This window comes from Plectropomus leopardus, chromosome 15 (genome assembly GCF_026936395.1).
Source record: "Plectropomus leopardus strain MGB_pleo_1.0 chromosome 15, ASM2693639v1, whole genome shotgun sequence".
In the NCBI taxonomy this organism is placed as follows: Eukaryota; Metazoa; Chordata; class Actinopteri; order Perciformes; family Serranidae; genus Plectropomus; species Plectropomus leopardus.
Window position 1 is genome coordinate 1,232,350 of NC_142190.1, and position 21,563 is coordinate 1,253,912.

The window sequence follows — 21,563 nt, forward strand, 5'->3', positions numbered from 1 at the left end:
GCCGCACAGGTTTGTTGTCGAACTGTTGATTTTAGAACATTTTTAGGATTTTAGCACAATTCTAGGATTTTAGGACATTTCTTGGATATCAAGAAATTTTTAGGATATTAGGACGTCTCTAGGATTTTAAGATGTTTCCAGGATTTTAAGTACATTTCTAGGATTTTCAGACATCGCTTGGATTTAAGCATGTTTTAAAGATTTTCCAGGATTTTAAGACCTTTTTTAGGATTTGAGGACATCAGTGTCTCAGCTGTGTCCTCTGTCAGGGGTGTGGAGGATCCTCCTCTGCCTCTTTTTTTGATCAACAAGCTCTATTTTGATGCTGTTTTATGACTCTGACACCTTCTGGAGACTAAAAGTAAAAAGCCTCGGTGATCCGCAGGTTTTCAAACACTGATAAGATCCTAAAAACTGGTGTAAAATTCTGAGCTTTTCTTTTTTTTGGAGCGTGCTCAGTGTGAAGCTGCTCGTCTTCACGTGTTGAGTGATCGATGCTTCAGTTAAATGATTGGTGGAGCCGCAGTCGACGCTGTATTTGGTTATTCTGGGTTGTTTATGTAGTTAATCTCCGCCTGCTGATCGAAACTGTTTCTGACAGTTTAGAGTTTTCTGTCGCTCTTTTCCCATCAGCCCGTTTCTCCCTGTAATCCTCATCATCAGTCAGTTAGAGTTCAGACTGCGTGTGTTGTTTTGTCTGCGCCGTCCTCGAAGGCACCGCGGGGCCAAGATTACCGCTGCCACCGCCAACTGTCATGACACACTCACACGCACACACACACACACACGCACACACGCACACACACTCACACACAAAAACACACACGCACATACACACACGCACTCACACACACACAGACTCTCACACACACAGACTCTCACACACACACACACACACACACACACACACACACACACACATGCACACACTCACACACACACACACACACATGCACACACACACTCTCACACACACGCACACACACACAGACTCTCACACATACACACACACAGACTCTCACACACACACACACACACACACACAGACTCTCACACACACACAAACACACTCACACACACACACACACAGACTCATACTCACACACAAACACACACACACACACACAGGTGAGGGTGGACAGATAAGAAGTCTCTGCTTCAGTTCACTCACTGACAGTCGGTCTGCTGTCAGTCGCAGATTTATGAAGGTGAAGAGTTTTTCACTGATGACTTCGTGATTTTGAGATAAGAAGTTTAAAGAAAATTTAAAAACGAAACAAAACAACCTCAAAAAGAACAAGTTCAAACGAATTAATATCATAAAAAAAGGTTAAAAAAAAGGCCAAACAAGCCAAATATAAATCGAAGAAAAGTACAAAAGTTTTTTTATTGGATTTTTTTTGGACATTTGGGAAATATGTAGGCAATTTACTTTTATTTTTCAGGGATTTTATTCATAATTTTTGGATATTTTAGAAATATATTTTCAACATTCAACAAATATTTTACACGCCGCTTTCAGACATTAGACATATCATCATTCAGACATATTATCTTTGGAGATTTTAGTCATGTTTTTTGGACATTTTGGTGATAAAATATACTATATACTAATACTTTACAAATATTTTTCAGATATTTAAGAAAATATTTTGGACATTTTAAAGTTTTTGGGACACTTTTGGACATCTTACTATCTTTTTTTGACATTTTATTCATCTTTTTCAGACATTACACTCACTGTTTTGGACACTGTCCTGATATTATTATTTGACATTAAACTACAGTATTTTGTTTATTTTGCTTATATGTATATGTATATTGTATTTCAAATTGTAAATGTTTCTGAACAATATTTGGACATGTCTCTGTAAGTGTTGAACTCGGTGTCGTTGTGTCAAACCTTGTTGGCGTTTCTTCAGGAACCAGTCCTCGTCCTCTTCGTCCTCCTCGTCCTCCTTGTCCTCCTCGTCCTCCTCGTCCTCTTCGTCCTCTTCGTCCTCTTCGTCCTCTTCGTCCTCCTCGTCCTCCTCGTCCTCCCGGTGCATCTTAAACGGCTCCTGACAGATTTCACAGGACTGAAGAAGGAAAAAAATAATACATTTTTATTTTTGATCTCTTTAAAATTGTGTATTTTTAATTTTTAGAAATCGTAATTTTACCTTCAGGAACTCATGAAATACAAATATGTGAAGAAATGACAGTGAAAAATGTCACTGATGTTGAGGAATCATTTTTATTTGTTTTGTATTTATATAGAGATATTGAGGGTTTTTTTTCAGAATTTAATGCAGCACAATGTTTCAGTATTGTCAGTAAAGTAGTAGTATTTACCATCTCAGAGGTAAATATTGTACATTTATCTGACAGCTTTAGATTCAGATTATTGAGAAAAAATATATTTTTTGGAATATCCTACTGATATTTGTCACACATTACGATAATATTTTTCGAGGTTTTTTCGAGGTTTTTTCGAGGTTCGAGTTTTTCCTTTTTTAAAATTTTTTTTTAGACATTTCATAAATATATTTGGCACAGTTTTTTTTTTTTTAACAAAAAGAGACATTTAATTCATATTTGTGGACATCAGATTTTTTTTGGGAGATTTTACTTATACTTTTTATTTTATATTACAGATAATGTTTTTGACATTTTACAAAACCTTTTTGGACACTGTACTAAAAAAAATTGGACTTTATTCTGATATTTTGGACGTTTCACTTACACATGTTTGGACATTTTATTGTTTTTTCCTTTCTTTTTGGTCATTTTACGAACATTTAAGGACGTTTTAGTATTTTTTCTGTTTTAAGTCATTTTACTTTTTTTTGGTCATTTTTCTAATATTTTGTGGACATTTTACAAAAGTTTCTTTGGATAATTACAGATTCCAGAGTCAGGAAGCGGAGCTGCAGTTTGTAGTGGATGTGGTGTTTTGTTGGAGCAGGTGAAGCCGTCGGACCGGTTCGGACGTCGTGTTTTTGTGTTTGTGGAATAATTCATGATAATCGACACGTTTGGAGCATCTTTGTTGGCGGAGAGAGCGAACATTTACATCAGAGTGCGGCGTTGTGCCCGCTGAGGGTCGAGCTGTTAATGTGAATGTGGCGTGCTGACTGTGTGTTTGGGGCGTTTTCAGAACAATAGTTTTGGGCGACACCTCAAACAGCAGCTGAAGTCTGAGAGTCTGTTTGTGTTCAGACCGTCAGGCTGCGCTCACGTCTCTTTCTCTGCTCCGACGCGGCGCATTTTAAATCCACCACTCACAGATTCTCATGCTTTAGATGCTGCTTCGATAACAAAATAAAAATATGCAGAGTTCACCACGTTTTCATGGACCAAATTTCAAAACTTTTCCATGACCTTTCAAGAACCCAAAATATTTTTCCCCTGCCATACTACATACCGATGATGGTTTTCAGGACCAGCAGAAATGTTTAAAAAATCAAACAATAATTTATGTTTTTATAGTTTTTAGCTGTGATGAATAGTTTTTGGTGATTTTTTAAAGAAAACATGCCTTTTTAAACAAACAAAATATAAAAAAATAAATATAAAAAAGACAAAAAAAATCTATAAAAATCGGCCCAAAAAATCCAAACCCAAAAAAAAGATAATAAGTAAACAAAAAAAAGAAAATTACAAATTTAGAAAACAATCTATGAAAACTAAATAACAAATTAAGAAAAAAAATCCCCCCCAAAAAGAAATAAATACCTTTTTTATAAAGAAAACTTTCCCTCAAACCTGCATGTTTTCTTTCAAAATCAGCAATAAATAAAAACTAAACCAAAAACAGCCATTATAAGATGTATGACTGAAAAAAAAGATCTGTGGGCAGAAACGAAGAGGAAGAAAATGACGAAACTTTTGTGACGAACAAACAAAAACGACCAAAACGCCGTCACACGTCGATGCTTATTAAAGCTTCGTTACGTCGTTTTTCGTTACATTTACATGATTTAAAAAAAAAAAAACTTGAAAAGACTTTTCAGGACTTTTCCAGGTTTTCCATGAACCCTGTCTTTAAGCCGATATTATGTCTCATGTTTTTGGACATTTCACTAACATTTTTTTGTTTTACTGATAATTTTTGGACATTGGATGAAAAGTGATCCGAATCATCTGCGAGCCGCTCGTGTTCACAGTGAACTCGTCGACGTACAGACGACCGTCTCCACGTCGCCGTGAGAGACGTTTGCTCAGAAATAAGACACACTGAATGTCGTGGAGAGATAAATTATCCGGATGTTTGTCATAAATAAATGTTTGTTCTCTCATAGTCTCGGTGTGTGTGTGTGTGTGTGTGTGTGCGCGCGCGCAGACTGCAGGACGTGTTGACTGGAGTTTAAACTCACTGTTTGATTTATCTCCAGTTTTCAGAATCACAGTTTCAGCAGACGAGACGCTGTAACGTCTAAAACTGTAAAAAGAGGCTCAATCGCTCATTTGTCAAGCTCTGTGTGTGTGTGTGTGTGTGTGTGTGTGTGTGTGTGTGCGTGCATGTGGTGACATAAGTCAGCATTAAATCCTCAGGCTCTTATCTGCCTGAAGGGAGACATTCAACCTGCTCTTATTCAAATCAACCCCCAACACACACACACACACACACACACACACACACACACACACACTCTCATGCATGAGAATGCGTGTGTGTGTGTGTGTGTGGCAGGCCAGCAGCCAATCAGCTGGTTGGTGGGCGGGGCAGCAGAGTATAAGTTGTGCAGGTGTGCAGAGGGGGACAGGTGCAGCTGTGTGTCCTCTACAAACACACACACTCTCACAGGAGGACATCAGGAGGACAGATGTTTAGGTAGACAAGACGGACAGACAGATAGAGAAAGCAGCATGGCGTCCTTCATCCCGGAGCACGGTCTGTCCCCCCCGCTGTGTGGACGCTCCCAGCAGGAGCTCCCGTCTCTGGGCCTCGACCCGTCCGACTTCAGCCTGTACAGCCCGCCGGCTCCTCCTGAGCCCGGCTTCTCGGCGCCATCCTGGCTCCCGCCTTCCAGCGACCTGTTCGCCTGCTTCAGCAGCCCGGACACGGGCGCCATCCCTGCGGCGGGAATCCCCCCGGCCTTCTACCCGCACCTCTACGGCCTCCAGCGTCCCCTGCTCCCCGGCTGTCCCTGGTTCTCCCTGTCCACCACGGATGACATGCTGCGCCTGGTCCGCCCGCCATACTCCTACTCCGCCCTCATCGCCATGGCGATACAGAGCGCGCCCGAGCAGCGGCTGACGCTCAGCCAGATCTACCAGTACGTCTCCGACAACTTCCCGTTCTACAGCCGCAACAAGGCCGGCTGGCAGAACTCCATCCGACACAACCTGTCGCTCAACGACTGTTTCCGGAAAGTTCCCCGCGACGACAAAGACCCCGGTGAGTCCAACGTCAGGAAGTCGACTGAAGGCAGGGCTTTTATTTTGTTAACACACTCGTCAATAACAGGAGATACGTTCTGATTGGTGGAAAAGATTTTGAAAAAACACCACCTTCCAGAATAACGTAATTCAAAGCGTGTTTTTACCGAAGAATCAAGCATAATTTCAGCGTCCTCAATGACATGTTCAGGTAATTTGGGCGATTTTTGAAGAAAACATGACTTACAAACCAATTTTCTGATGCCCAAAATGCCCAAATTTTTGAGTTTTCTATAAAAACTGCTTAATATATTAAAAGAAGAAATTTCAATTTTTTTAAAGAAAACATTCTTTCCAAACTAACTGTTCTCTTTTAAAGCAAGTCTATTTTTTAATGTTTTCAACTAAAAAAACTGAAAAAAGAAAAAAAAAAAAATCACCAAAAATTTGGAGGAAAAAACCCCCCCAAAAATCTACAAGAAAAGGAAATAAAACTCCAGTTTTTATTTAAAAGCTCACAACAAATAAAGTTTCAAAAATGAGCGTTTTTTAGAGGGAGTTTGGTTTGGTGGAATTTCATGTTAAAGTCGCCCCGAAACTCCTGAATTATGTTTTTCTGTTGTTTTCTGGCGGACAGAGAAGAGAAATAGTTGCTGCACCTTTTTTTAACGTTCCTCCTCCTCCTCCTCCTCCTCCTCCTCCTCCTCCTCCTCCTCCTCCTCCTCTCTGCAGGTAAAGGAAATTACTGGACTTTGGACCCAAACTGCGAGAAGATGTTTGATAACGGAAACTTTCGCCGCAAAAGGAAGAGGAAGGCGGACAACATGACGACTGGCAAGAAACCTTCCTCCTCCTCCTCCTCCTCCTCCTCCTCCTCCTCTTCATCAGAGCCCAGCCCTAAAATTCCCAGCATGCACTGCAGTGGCGGCGGCGGCACAGAGCTCGCTGCTCTCTCGGACGCTCCCCCCGGCGTCAGCAGCTTCCTGTGTCCCTCCCTCCCCCCTCCTCTTCCTCCTCACGCCTCCTCCTCACTGTACATGCAGGTGTCGGATCACGCCTCCCCGCCGCCGCCGCCTCCTCCTCAGGAATACTCGTACTCGCCCGGCGCCGTGGTGCCACAGTGGGACGCCTGCAGCTCCTCCTCCTCCCTCCATCACTCCTCCCCTCCTCCTCTGCTCCCCTCCTCCCAGTTGACTCCCCCACACCTCTCCTCCTTCGCCGATCCTCAGGCCGGCTCGCCGCCGCTCTACGCCGACCTGCAGACGGCGTGCGGTCTCCTGCCGGAGCTCCAGGAGGCCCAGCAGCTGCAGCAGCTTCAGGCCCAGTGCGGGGCTCTGTTCTCTGGGGGGTTCTGTGAGGCTCTGCCCCTCGACCCGCTGGTTCTCCAGCAGTGACGGAGAACGTTTACACGAAACACTGATGCTGAGTGTAAAATGTTGTCAGATGTTTCCAGATGTTTGAACGCACTGAGCTGTAAAGAGCGTGGGAATGTTTGTATTTATCTTTTTTTCTTAATGTTAAAAAAAGGATGAATGTTTTTATAGTGTAAATATCGGCTGAATGTTCGGAATAAACAAAAAAACAACAAACAAAAAGTTTGTTTTCATTTTTAAAAATTAACTCATCAAACCTTTTGAACCGAGAAATTAAGATTAGTTTAGTTATTGAGAAAAAAACACTATAAAAACAAATATATAGTAAATATAATAAAGTTTAAATAAAGATTTTGTTGGTGAATTTCAAAAAATCCAAATAATACTTAAGTGAAAAATAACTTCATGCAAGTTTTTGTCATGATGCCCGAATGTTTTTAGACAAAAAAAACAACAAAACAAAAATTAATTATTTTCAATATGCTACATACATTTTTTAAAATTATCACAGTCTGGGATAAGTCAGCAACTAGCAACAACATTGATTTTATACATTATTATTTTTTGCGCTGTGTCAAATACTCACACTCGTATCTAAAAAATATTACTGATCTGATTTTCTACTTTCATTGAGTTTTTTTCTTATAACATCAGTCCTAATCATAAATATCAAATACTCACACATTTTAAGAAGTTTTAACCCTTTAAATGACAGATTTTTGTCATGATTTCACGTTGTTATTAGATGAAAAAACACAAATAGTGAGTGATGTTGAGTGTCCTCCTCCTCAGTGTGTGAGTGTAGCTGCTGACAGTCTGGGATATGTCAGTGTGTGAGTGTAGCTGCTGACAGTCTGGGATATGTCAGTGTGTGAGTGTAGCTGCTGACAGTCTGGGATATGTCAGTGTGTGAGTGTAGCTGCTGACAGTCTGGGATATGTCAGTGATCAGCAGCTACATTGACTGTGACAGGTCACCTAGTGGAAATAGCATGTATTTCCTCCATATGCCAAATATGGTCAAAATGACCTCATCAGGTGGAAAATAGTCAAAATGACAAATTCAGAGTCAAAAGCCCAGAATGACACCCAGAAATAATACAAGTCCTGTTTTTCTGCTCTGATGGCTGTGGGATCAAAAATGTCAGTTTGAATGGGTTTCAATGGAGCATTTTTGGACCTGAACAGTCTGAATGTAACTATTTCGTTTCCACAGTGTATTTTAGACTTATTGTAGGAGCTGAGCTGCAAATTCACTGATTACACTCAAATACACAATCTGGACTACATTTAGGACACATGCATCAACACACACAATTATAGAAACATGGAGAATGAAAAGAGACAAAAATGCACCAAAAGGTTGGTAAAGGGTAAAAATTGTTTGTAAGAAGACGGCAGTAAAGAAACTGAGTGACGTACCTCAGGACGGTGAACTCTACCCTTGTTCCCACGGAGATCCACTGGCTGGTGACGGGTGATGACATCGGCACCTTCAAACAAACAAACAAACAAACAGTGAGTCTGCGGTTTGAGAATGTGCTGAGTCATGTGATCCATGGGGAGGAAACCCCGACCTGTTTTCTGTCTGTTTGACTCTGTTTCAGTGACTCAGCAGTTTGCAGGTGATGGAGAAGATTAGAGCTCGGAGCGTCAGCAGATCCCACCGACACGCCGACAGCGGCGCTCAGATTTCCCACAGACAGTGAAGTGACGGCAGGTAAACAGAGCGTCACCTGATCTCACCTGGTCTCAGATCAGCTCACCTGTGACACAAACAGCAAAAATGCACGAAAAGAACACGCGAAAAGTCATTATTTCTTTTCACTGATCAAAAAAACCCTCAGAGATCTTCTAATGTCTTTTTGTTGAACCAACCACAAAAAAACCCAAAATATTCACTTAATTATGAAATAAAAGAGAAAAAGTTTTAAAAAGTTTATTCAGGGAAAACTGACTGAGCGTATTTTGTTCTACAGTAACGTCCTGGATTCACATTCAGTTTAAAGATCTCTAACATCTGATGGCTATAAAATCAATAAAGATAAACAACTGGAGGCAATGGCTGTCAAAAAATGATAAATATAAAGAAAAACAACAAAAAGGATTAAAAAAAGGTTAATAATAAACAAATCTGCAATTTATGAAAAAGTGTTTTACAACACAACAGGAAAAAGTTTTTAAAAAAATGAAATAAAAACTTACAACAATAACTTAATTATCAAATATGTGTTGATGATTAATTTTCTGTAACCAGACTAAGTGACTGTTTTTTCACCCGTGGTGTCGTTGGGCCTGAAGGTCTGCAGCTTCAGCCCCAAATGTTTTAGTTATTCTTGTATTTCAGCCTCATGTTACGCACTGAAACACAGTCTGAGCGTCTTCACTGATCTCAGTGAGAGTTTTTTTATTCAAGAGACATTTCTGACAGCGATTAGCTTTTCTAAAAGATGCAACTCATCTGCCGCTCTCTTTAAAAATATCAACTGCTATCAATTTTTAATGGGAACATTTATTTACAAATACATATATATATATATTTTTTATATTTATAATCTGGTGATTTTTTCATCTTTATGTTATCTTTTTTATTCTATTTTTTTGCTTTGAAATTATTTGTCAGTTTTCTTCATTAAAATGTTTTGTTTTTATAGAAAACAAAAAATTGTCAATTTTCTTAAAATGTATGTTTAAAGAAAACCATGAGTTTGGAAGGTAGTTTTTTATTATTTCAGCATTTTTTTCAAATGTATATAATTTTGGTAGATAACAGAAAATATTTTGGCAATTTAATTATTTTTATTAAATTAATTTTATTTTATTTAACTTTTTAACTTTTATATTTTATAAGAAAATGGATTTGGAACATACGTTTTCTTTAAAAACTGCCAAAATGACACTTCGTATTTAAGCCAGAAGCTGTAGAAACTGACCGGGGGGGTTTAGTGTCAGTTTATGTGAGCCCCAGTTTTTATTAAAGCCTGACTTAAACCAAGTTAGAGTAAATGTGTGTGTGTGTGTGTGTGTGTGTGTGTGTGTGTTTACTCATCACGTCATCCATTGATGTGTGTGTGTGACAGCAAACAGACGACACACTCTGACTGACTGATACCATCAGCTGATCAATAGATCAATACTGCTGACAGACATCTGATGGAGCCCAGCTGTTTACACACAACAGGAGGAGTGTGTGTGTGTGTGTGTGTGCGTGTGTGTGTGTGTGAGATCTGCCTTTATTTAAATCAGTCTTTAATTTCTCTTTATAAATAAAAAAGCATCTAGTTTGCCACAAATTCATAAAGTTTAAGTCAAAATCTCAGCAGAGAAATGCTGACCTTTGACCTTTAGAGATGAACTGTGTGTGTACGTGCAAGTGTGTGTGTGTGTGTGTGTGTGTGTGTGTGATTTATGGATGAAGTCAACAGCAGTGTAAGTGTGCCGTTTGTTTACACTTCACACATTGTCAGATATCTCCACCCTCAGGACACACACACACACACATGCATGTGCACACCACACACACACACACACACACACACACACACACACACACACACACACAGGTGATGATGATCTGTATTGTCACAATAAACACACTGTGATTGTTTCTCCTCTGAAAAATAACCTGCAGAGAAAATTCATGCTGCTGTTTTTTGTCGGTCGGTTAAAGCTCCGCGGCGTCAGATTTCGGGGGATTTATCGTCGTCTGGCGGTGATGATTTTTAGACTTCAACCAGCTGAAACTTCTCCTGGTCAGAAGTGTTGAGGAGGTTTTTGGAGCTGAATTATCCACAGAGGTCACGAAGGCAGGTTAGCTGAGGTACGTTGAGTCGAAAGTTCAAGGTTTCCGTACGAAGGCGGCTCTTTTTTAACCTGATCACCATGGTAACATGCGGCTGGGAGCGGGTTATGTTCTGAGTTTCGGCTTGAAATCAGTTAAAAAGCGTCTTTCACAGCTTCTCTGATCAGCGTCACTGTACGAGCTGAACAGACGGTCGGCTGAGAGGAAAACGGTCCATATTCACTTTACTCAGTTCGCTGAGGCGTAACGTTGCAGAGATGCCCCTAAACGAAGCCGTGCAGTCACATTAACTACGGTCGGGGATCGTTCATTTCTATTGATACCACAATCGAGACCCCTTAATGATCCCAGTCCTTATCAATACCACAATCAATACTTTTCTGTCGTTTGCTGGAAATTTAAATGTGTACTTTGTAAAATCTTGGCGCCAGTAGTTTTAATGAAGTTTTATGAGATGATCAGAGCTGATGACGGTCGAACGTTAAATAGGTTTTAATTCCATCTCTACTTTTCATTTTATATTGCTGGAAAACAAATTTCTCACCCAAACAACTCAATTATTCAAGTTAGTGCCAAAAAATACATTTTCTTTTTCCTGACGTTACATTTGAACACATCACAATGAAAGCTTACACAACCTTATTTATTTAGCAAACTAGCTCTTATTCTGCCGATTTCAACATTGAATTAATATTTTTATCTAACGGGACAAAGTTTGGGTGTTTATCACTGCTGCCGTGATGACGATGATGATGATGACGATGATGATGACGATGACGATGACGATGATGATAACAATGATGTGCATTAACAGCTGATGGAGCTGAAGGAGTTAACCCAAAGATAGTCGTAGGTTGTGCATTTCCGTTTACTTTGATGTGCTGTCTCAGATATAAACCTGCTGAGTTTAATCATTTAAGCATTTTTAGCAAATAAAAACAAATAAATGCCAAAGCTGTTAACTGAGGTGCTAAAGCTGTAAATGTTTTAAAGGGACTGAAAACACACTTCTTCTGTTACCACCCAGTGTGACATCCAAGTCCTGCACTTTCATCAGAATCACTGTGTGTGTGTGTGTGTGTGTGTGTGTGTGTGTGTGTGTGTGTGTGTGTGTGTAAACAGACGGCACACTTTCAGCCCTCCTCATGTTGTGTCATAAACAGATGAAATCAATCAGATCTTTGATACGACTGATCGACTCACTCATCACACCTTGATGTGTGTGTGTGTGTGTGTGTGTGTGTGTGTGTGTGTGTGTGTGTGTGTGTGTGTGTGTTTCTCTCTGTTAACCCTTGTTCGGTGCATTTTTTGCATTTTAGTCTCTTTTCTTCTTCCTGTTGTGATAACTGTGTGTGTGTTGATGCATGTGTCCTAAATGTAGTCCAGATTGTGTATCTGAGTGTAATCAGTGAATTTGCAGCTCAGCTCCTACAATAAGTCTAAAATACACTGTGGAAACTAAATAGTTACATTCAGACTGTTCAGGTCCAAAAATGCTCCATTGAAACCCATTCAAACTGACATTTTTGATCCCACAGCCATCAGAGCAGAAAAACAGGACTTGTATTATTTCTGGGTGTCATTCTGGGCTTTTGACTCTGAATTTGTCATTTTGACTATTTTCCACCTGATGAGGTCATTTTGACCATATTTGGCATATGGAGGAAATACATGCTATTTCCACTAGGTGACCTGTCACAGTCAATGTAGCTGCTGATCACTGACATATCCCAGACTGTCAGCAGCTACACTCACACACTGACATATCCCAGACTGTCAGCAGCTACACTCACACACTGACATATCCCAGACTGTCAGCAGCTACACTCACACACTCAGCATGGAGGAGATAATGAAAATAATTTTTTATGGATGTTATTTTTCCCATCTAAAACATTATGACATCATGAGAAAACATTAAAAGTTTTAAATTTCTGAGAATTAATGAATATTTGATATTTATAATTAGGACTGATAAAAACTCAAATAAAATCAATAAAAGTAGACAATAATATTAATGTATAAGATCTTTTAAAGCTTGATTTTGAAAAACGTATTTTGTGCACAGAGCGATACAAGTGTGTATGATATTAAAGCGGGCCCTGAAGGGTTAAACATTGGTATCAAACTCGGTACACCCCCAGTTCAGTTAGAAAGTGAACCTCTACTTTTTAGTGCATTTATTCATTATGCAGCATCACTTTTAAATCTACTAATTTGACATTTTAAAAAGCTTTAGGTCGATGACAGACGTGCGTGTCGCTCGCTGTTTGTTCTGTTCAGTCGAGCAGCGACTCACAGGGAGATATTTTCATCTTCACACGAGGCGTTTAAAGCCTCAGAAACTGTCCTGATGTTTTGAGTTTGAGGGATGAAGGTGGAGAGGTTTTGATAGGGGCGTCCCGACCGGCGGAGACATGCTGGGACAGGACACACACACGCAGAGACAGACATGCAATCAGGACGTTACGGCAGTTATGGTGGTAACCATGGTAACAATAATAATAAACTGTCCTGTGGTGGTGCCCTGCTACACCTGGATAACAAACAGTGTTCAGTTTCCTTTAACTCAGACTGAACAAATGAAAAGATTTATCAGTCGTTTAAAGCTTTAAAATCTGAAACTTTAACCCTTTAGGGCCTGTTTTAACATTACACACACTCTGCACACAAAATCTGATGTTTTAACCGACATGTCTAATCATGAATATCAAATATTCATTATTTTTCAGAATGTAACCCTTTAAATGCCAGGTTTTTGTCACAATGCCACTAAATGTTTAGATGAATAAAAATTACGCTAATTAGATTTTATTATTATCACTGTCTGGGATATGTTAATGATTAGCAGCAACATTTTTAAGCATTATTATTCTGGTGGAAATACTCATACTTATACTACTCTGCACACAAAATGCACAAAAATATTATACATTAATATGATTTTTGCTTTTATCCAGATTATTTTTTTAACCAACATCAGTCCTAATTATAAAAATCAAATATGTATTATTTTTCAGAATTTTAACCATTTAATGACAGATTTATGTCATGATTTCACGATGTTTTTAGATGAAAAAACACAAATATTGAATGATGTTGTGTGTCCTCCATGCTGAGTGTGTGAGTGTAGCTGCCGACAGTCTGGGATATGTCAGTGATCAGCAGCTACATTGATTGTGACAGGTCACCAAAATGACCTCATCAGGTGGAAAATAGTCAAAATGACAAATTCAGAGTCAAAAGCCCAGAATGACACCTAGAAATAATACAAGTCCTGTTTTTCTGCTCTGATGGCTGTGGGATCAAAAATGTCAGTTTGAATGGGTTTCAATGGAGCATTTTTGGACCTGAACAGTCTGAATGTAACTATTTAGTTTCCACAGTGTATTTTAGACTTATTGTATGAGCTGAGCTGCAAATTCACTGATTACACTCAGATACACAATCTGGACTACATTTAGGACACATGCATCAACACACACAGTTATCACAACAGGAAGAAGAAAAGAGACTAAAATGAGACAAACGGTCTCTGAGAGTTACAGACACGATCTTTCTCCTGAAGTTCTGCAGCATCTTTTTCTCTGATTTATGAGTGTATTTATAAATGTTTATTCTGGATATAAGAGAGAATGAGAAAACACGTGTTTCACGTGTTGACAGTTTTCTGAGTAATGAAGGAGTAGGAAGTTTTCAGTCTGATTCGCCTCCTGCAGGATCTTTGCCTCCACTGTTTCTCTGCAGCGCCCCCCTGTGGAGGCTCCTGTCTGTGTCCTGCTCAATGTGCACATCTATTATGAACCTTTGCCATGAAAATTAGTGCATGTGCACCTGTTTAAAAGATCTCCCAAAAGGTTCTCCCACCACAAGCTGCAGACCACAGTCCAACAGCAGCAAACATCAGCACTCTGTGTGTTTTATTGAGTCATTGCTGTGTTTCCTGCAGCTTTTTAACCCTTTAAAACCTGATCAAAGTGGTTTGATTTCTTTCAAAAACATAAGAAGGCAATGAGCAACTTAACAAGACATGGCCCAAAAATGTATACAGAATTAGTTAAAAATTTTTTTAAAAAAGAACTTGAAACATGACAATGACAACATGAAAATTATCTGACAGTAAGTAAAAAAAGAAAAGATGAAATAAATTTCAAATATGTATTTTTTTTCTGTAACAGAAATCTAAAGTTAAAAAGATTTAAAATATATCAATAAGAAATATTCATTTAGTATTTTTTACTCCCCCTGCCCTCTTTTTTGCTTACTAATTTTAAGGTATTTTTTTTTTTCTTTTTGACTGATTACTTGAAATTTGCAGAACAGTACCTGCCAAGGTGGTAACTGCTTTTAGGATCTGAACTGAACTAAAATGACGCATGTTTTAAAGGGTTAATCCCCCAAATGTGGATGTTTTTTTTTCTTTCGCTGTTTTTCCAGCAAGCATTGAGCCAAAAAAAGAAAAAAGAAAACAATTTATATAATTATGAGTTATTTTTAGACATAAAAAGCTGTTTTCTTGTGATGAACGCTGTGTGCAAATCATCAGTGACATTAAAGTTTTGGACTGACTGATGGTTTTGTCCCGTCAGCAGCTCTCCTTCCCGCCGTCAGGACGTGAATAATCCTCTGTGAATGAAACCTGTCAGCTTCCTGGGAGGTGCCTTGCTCAAGGGCACATCAGCAGGCTGCTGGCAGAGCGCTGCGGCGCGTGTGTGGTCGTCCCGCTAACTGCCAGGCTGACGGCGGGCTGCCTCACATTTGCATAACGTCACACACACACACACACACACACACACACACACACTCAGACGCAGTGTGTGTGTGTGTGTGTGTGTGAGGCCTGCAGCAAACACACCTGAGACAGAATGAACTTTGAAACAAGCGGAAAACGAACAGCTAACCAAGGAGATTATTTCACCTGCATTCAATAGAAATCCTCTAATTTCAAGAACTTTCTAAACTCTTTATTTTCCTGAAGAAATGTAAGCAGGTATGTCACCTCAGTATTTTCTGGTTTACAAATAACGAAAATCTAAAAGTGAAGTGACGTCTGGAAATATTTTAGAGGTGCCGTTCCAGGTGAGCTGGGGGTCGGCTTGTCATGCTGGTACCCTGACAGCTTCAGTGAGGACAACCCGTATGTCTCCTGTTGAGTTCGTTAAAGAGAAACCACATCTGATCCAGTTTAACCCCCAACAATCCCGTCTGCTGAGACACTGTTTTTCTCATCAGGTGAGAGCATTAGGACAGCTCACCTGGTTTATGGAGCTAAACCTTCAATCAGGACACAGGTCAGGACCTCTTTAACCACTCATGTCTTATGTCTTTCTCCTAAAATTCCAGAAACATCTAAAATGTAGGTAAGTCCTAAAATACCATCAACATCAACATCCTAACATCCTAAAAATGTCCAAAAAATTCTTAAAACATCCTCCAATTCAAGAAACATTTTAAAATCCTTGAAAGGTCCTAAAAGCCCATAAATGTCCTAAAATCCTAGAAATGTGCATGGGGCTGCTGTGACTGGCCCCTTGCCTCCTATCATTTTGTGGCCCCCGAGCAAAGCAGGTTGCGTATCCCTGCTCTTTAACATTTAAAAGGATTGCTTAAACTTTTTAAATGTCTAATTCTTTAATGCCTGTTAGAACATATTGACCCACCTTAAGGTCCCTCACAACTTCGTCAAGGACCCTTTGGACTCCTTGAATAACTTTTCGTATCTGTGCAAGGACATTTAAAGCTCCTTCAAACTGCTCAAGTATCCCATTAATCACCTGAAACTCCCTCTGATAACACTGAAACCACCCCGATACTGGAACCATCTGAGAACTCCTGGAAACTTTTAATAGAACTCAAAAACCTGTCACCATTGAAGCTCTTTTGAGAAACACTGGAAACCACTTCAGTATGGCTGGAACCAAACACTCATGGAAAAAAGGGCCCTTAGCCCTTTAAAGAAGCTCAAAAGACCTGAAACATATTGCAACATCTTTAATAAACCTTAAGAACACATCAAGGACTCCTGGAAACTTAAAACCTCCTGACATATCTTTGTTGAGTACCCCTTAAACCCAAAATCTCCAAAAGAAATGTTTAAACCAGACAAAAGAGCCTGAAATTCCAAAAAAGAAACCCTCAACTGTGTTACTCAAGTAACTCCTACAACCCTTCAAGGATCCTCAAAGTTTGTGAAACAAAGCAACAGTGATAAATGAGAACCCCAAGCACCTCTGGGAACCCCTAAAATGATCAAAAGTCCTGTCGAACGTCCTCTCTGACTTTTCTCCTGGATCTTTCCTGCACTTGTTAGCCTCTCCCTGTCTGTCTGTGTCTGTCTGTGTGTCGGCAGTGGAAAGTTTCTATGACCTCGGGCTCAGCGCTGACAGGAGTTTATGAACATCACAGCGCAGACAGATTACGACGACGAGTCTGAACAAGTCTACAGGACAGACAGAGGAGGGGGGATCTTCCATCAGCAGAAACCTGTTAGAGAAACCTCGTCTTTCTTCCTCTTTTCAGGTCCTTGGGCTGAAGGATTTCTTCACCTGCTCCGACAGTTCATCGACACGCGCGATGCTGAAGACATGGAAATCAGGTAGATTTGGTATAAAGATATCAACGTACCCCCTCAAAATCCTTCACTGACTCCTCACACCTCCTCAAGCACCACTTGAACTTTGGACCACAAAACCCAGACGGTGGGACCGATTCTCAAGGGGATAAACAGAAAAAAGGGGGTCGTTCCTTCACCCACAGAGTCACAATTCGGTTCGGGTTTAGTGGCACACCTGGGCCAACCAGAGGGGTGGACAGTATGTGCATAAGGCATGAGCAGGCACAACTTGATGTTGAAAAAACACATAAAGCTCCTAAATCCCTCTTAAGGACATTTGAATCCTCTGTAAGAAGTCCTTGAAACTCAACAGGCTTTTCTATCCAGTTAAAGACGGAGTGATGACTTCTTTTGCCTGCGTACACAAAATGCCCATGATGCATCAGAGGCCCTTTGATTGTTTTTTTGTCTTTGAAGTTTTATAGTCCACAAAAGACAGCTGGAGGCGTTACACTCGTCTCCCAAACAACGGAAGCAGATGTTCAAAAACTAAACAATTAAACCACAAAATGTCTCCATTGTGCTGGTCCAAAGTAATCTAAGTGTCCTGAAGTCCCGACGTGCCAAGTATTCAGATAGTTCACTTGAGTAAAAGTATCAAAATACGCTATGAAAAATTGCATTCAAACTAGGGATGTCAACATCTACACGTGTAAACGGGTACACGGATAACAAATCATAACCGTTCAGAAAAATCAATAACCGTTTACACGTCATTTTTTCCTCTCCTCCTCCCCGTTCATTTCTCACCAATAGTATTTTTAGGGGTGATAATGTTGCCTGAAAGCTTAAGATAATAACATTAACTAACTATACACTTAAATGTTCCCACTAATGCAGTTATCCGCATACATAATAGATGCACAGGTGGCAATGTTACGTTGATATTAAAAAAAAACCGCAGCCACAGCCAGTGTCGCGTCACTTCAAGTTGACTCGGGGCCGCACGGACAACAAGCAACAAGCGATGAACAAGCGGAGCTTAAAAAAATATATTGTACAAAAGTGAGCAATAGTTAAAACAATGATTGAAAAAGAAGGTTAAACCTTTTCCAGCTTTCACTTGTACGTTTTCTTGTCTGTCAAAATTGATGATTTTATTTTCAACTCATTTTACTTTCTGTCATAAGTAGGTCTAAGCCTTAAATGGTGAGATGGATTGCCTACTTTTTAAGTTCTGTTCGCTGAATAAACGTTTCTGTGCGATAACTAACTACTGGAATGGCTTTGATTTAATGAGATTAGGAGGTATTTGAATGGAGACAGAACCATCTAGTGGTTATATAGCGCAACTGCGATAGAAAAAGATCATAAATCGTGTAACCGGGTACACGTCGGTTAGAAGTCCCGTTTACACGTGTAGAAAAAATTGTAAATGTTGACACCCCTAATTCAAACATTGATAAAAGTGAAAGTACACAAGTATTATCTGCAAAATATAATCAAAGTATCAAAACCACCTTTCTTTGCATTTTGTTGTTATTATTATGATGTTATATAAATATACAAGTATTAATGATGCATTTGTGCATAAACAATATTTTGTTGTAGTTTCAATCTGAAGCTCATTTTCATTTCTTTATAAATTGTTTGAATCTATAACTCATAGCATTTTAAAATCTTTTTGAAACTTCAGCTGTCAAATAAAGGAAATTTAGTAAAAGTACATTTTCCTCTGAAGTGTAGTTAAGTAGAAGTACAGAGTATTTCCAGGGAGTGAGCTTGCAGACGAGGTTAAAATCTGAAACAACGCTGCTGCCGTGTGACCGAAACATCAAACTGCAGCAGACTGAACCACAAATATTCACATCACAGATTCTGATTCCAAAAAGTTGGACGCTGCACAAAATGAAAATATAAGCATAAAACAATTATCTGCAAACTTTTTAAGCTATTTTTTAAAAATTGAATTAAAAAATGAGTTTGTAAAAAGTGAATTTAGTACCTCAAAAAGGGTCATCTAGCTTACTTGTGAGCTGTGATGTTATAAATATTTGTAGTTTTCAGTAATCAGCATTGTGTAGACATAGATTTCTTTATCACTATTATTACACATTTTTGACAAGTTTGCAAAAGAATTAAATGTATTTAACACTGGTGAATGTAATTAAGTACATTTAGGCAAGTGCTTTTTTGCCCACTTAAGTACAATTTTGAGGTACTTGTACTTTACCTGAGAATTTCCATTTGGACTTTTACTCCACTACATTAATGTGATAACTTACCCATTACACTACAGATTTAGATTATGAATAAAAAATATAAATCAACTGAAATAGTTACATTCAGACTGTTAGGGTCAAAAAATGCTCCATTGAAACCCATTCAAACTGACATTTTTGATCCCACAGCCATCAGAGCAGAAAAACAGGACTTGTATTATTTCTGGGTGTCATTCTGGGCTTTTGACTCTGAATTTGTCATTTTGACTATTTTCCACCTGATGAGGTCATTTTGACCATATTTGGCATATGGAGGAAATACATGCTATTTCCACTAGGTGACCTGTCACAGTCAATGTAGCTGCTGATCACTGACATATCCCAGACTGTCAGCAGCTACACTCACACACTGACATATCCCAGACTGTCAGCAGCTACACTCACACACTGACATATCCCAGACTGTCAGCAGCTACACTCACACACTGACATATCCCAGACTGTGATAACCTTTAAAAAAAATCGACATTGCATGTAGAATACAGAAAATAATTTATTTTTGTGTTGATGTTTTTTTTTTTTCAATATCTAAAAACATAGTGACATCATTTCATACAGTTATTTTAAGGATTAAGGCTTTAAGGCTTCACCGTTTTGCACCACCTCATAAATGACGAACAGTCCCTAACCACAGATGGAGGCGCTCGCATTAGTAGGTGGGAAACACAGATGAGTGGGATGGTGGGTTTTCATCTGATTTCACATGAGCAAAGTTTTGCCTTTCAAAGTATAAAAACATTACAAAGCCCCGGCAGCCGGCTGAAGCTAACGTTAGCTCTCAGCGGTTTAACATCCAAACATGACCGTCATCACGTTAGCTGCTGCTGTCAGTACGGACATGCTAAAGCCGTTAGCTCGGCTGGACTCTTTACAATTCATCCTCCGGTTCATTTGAACCATCAACACCAAAAAAGCCTCATATTCACTGAGACTGAGCGGAAACAAAGAGCTGACTCCTACCTGCAGCTGAAGCTGTCGGAGGCTCTCAATGCGCGTCCATTCCTCCGTTATCTACATGCCTTTAGTCCGTAAAAGTCCCCAAAACAATCCGAAACACTTTTAATCCGAGAATCAGAGTCCCAACACCGCCGTCCTCTCCGGTCAGAGTGGAGAGTTATTCCGGCTGAAGGTAAAAAGCTCCGGGAAACAGAGACGTCGTTATTTCGGTATTTCTTCCTTCATGGGAAAACACCTGTTGACGGCGGCGGATGGCTGACGTTATGCTAATTTGTCGGTCGGGAGCTACTAGCCTGCCTTTAAGCGTCCTGAATGTGTACTAAAATACGAGGTTACTTGGTTTATAATGAAATTTATATTGTTTTTTTAATTATCTAAAGTAAAAATAGCCTACAACGGCGCCATTTTGTCTTGTCCATTACTTTTTAAAATTGACCCCGCCTCCCGTTTGTGTCGCCTGGCAACGTGACGTAATTGCCTGGTTCGAACGTTCCATTGGCCTTTATTAGGTCATCATTACTTAAGCACACGTCATGAACAGGCTTTAAAAACTAGACTATAAATAGAAGAGCCAGAGGCCAGCTGTCAGAAGGCTGGGAGCTTTAGACAGAACCGAAATCAGAGCTGTTCAGTTACGTTGACCCTCAGGTAGAAATCCCTGCGTTACATACGTCAAAATCAAACGCTGCCATAGTTTCATACTGACGGTTATTAGAAATCTTTAGACAAAATGATCGTCAATAATACTATTCCCCTTGAGGAGTACGAGCAACTTCGCGAGTACAACAATGTTCTTACGGCAGAAAACAAGAACCTCATGGAAGAAATCAAGACCCTCAAGGAACAGGCCATTGAACAAAACAACAGCATAAAAGAAAAAACCAATGCCCTCATGGAGTACAAAAAGACTTCCATGGAACAATCCATGAAACAACAAAGGTCGTTAGTTGAACAAATTAACACTTTAATAGAACTGAAAAATACCATCATTGAACAAAATAAGATGCTCAAGAAAAAAACTATAGACCAGAGCAAAATCGTCAGGGAACAAGCCAGCACCCTCATGGAACAAAATAAGACTTTCATGGAACAAACCATGAAACTGAAAAAGACCTTCATAGCAGAGAATAATGCCCTTATGGACCAAAAACAGACTCTAATGGAACAAAATAAGATATTTATAGAAAAAAACGAGACCCTCATGGAACTCTGTGGGAACTACCATTTGGAGGA

At 39.5% G+C, this 21,563-nt stretch overlaps 1 protein-coding gene and 1 long non-coding RNA gene across 2 annotated transcripts; one reads left to right on the forward strand and one right to left on the reverse strand.

Moving 5' to 3' along the window:
• Positions 1 to 1,387: 1,387 nt before the first annotated feature.
• Positions 1,388 to 20,735, reverse strand: LOC148187181 (uncharacterized). The gene is made up of 4 exons (XR_015778976.1): positions 20,334 to 20,735; positions 8,314 to 8,502; positions 8,159 to 8,229; positions 1,388 to 2,078 (listed from the first exon to the last, which is right to left on the reverse strand). It is a non-coding gene; the product is annotated as an uncharacterized LOC148187181 (long non-coding RNA).
• foxi3a (forkhead box I3a) lies at positions 4,712 to 6,867 on the forward strand. The gene is made up of 2 exons (XM_042499937.2): positions 4,712 to 5,383; positions 6,097 to 6,867. The coding sequence occupies exons 1-2, from the start codon at positions 4,852 to 4,854 to the stop codon at positions 6,756 to 6,758; spliced, it is 1,194 nt and encodes a 397-aa protein (XP_042355871.2). The 5' UTR covers positions 4,712 to 4,851; the 3' UTR covers positions 6,759 to 6,867.
• Positions 20,736 to 21,563: the final 828 nt, after the last annotated feature.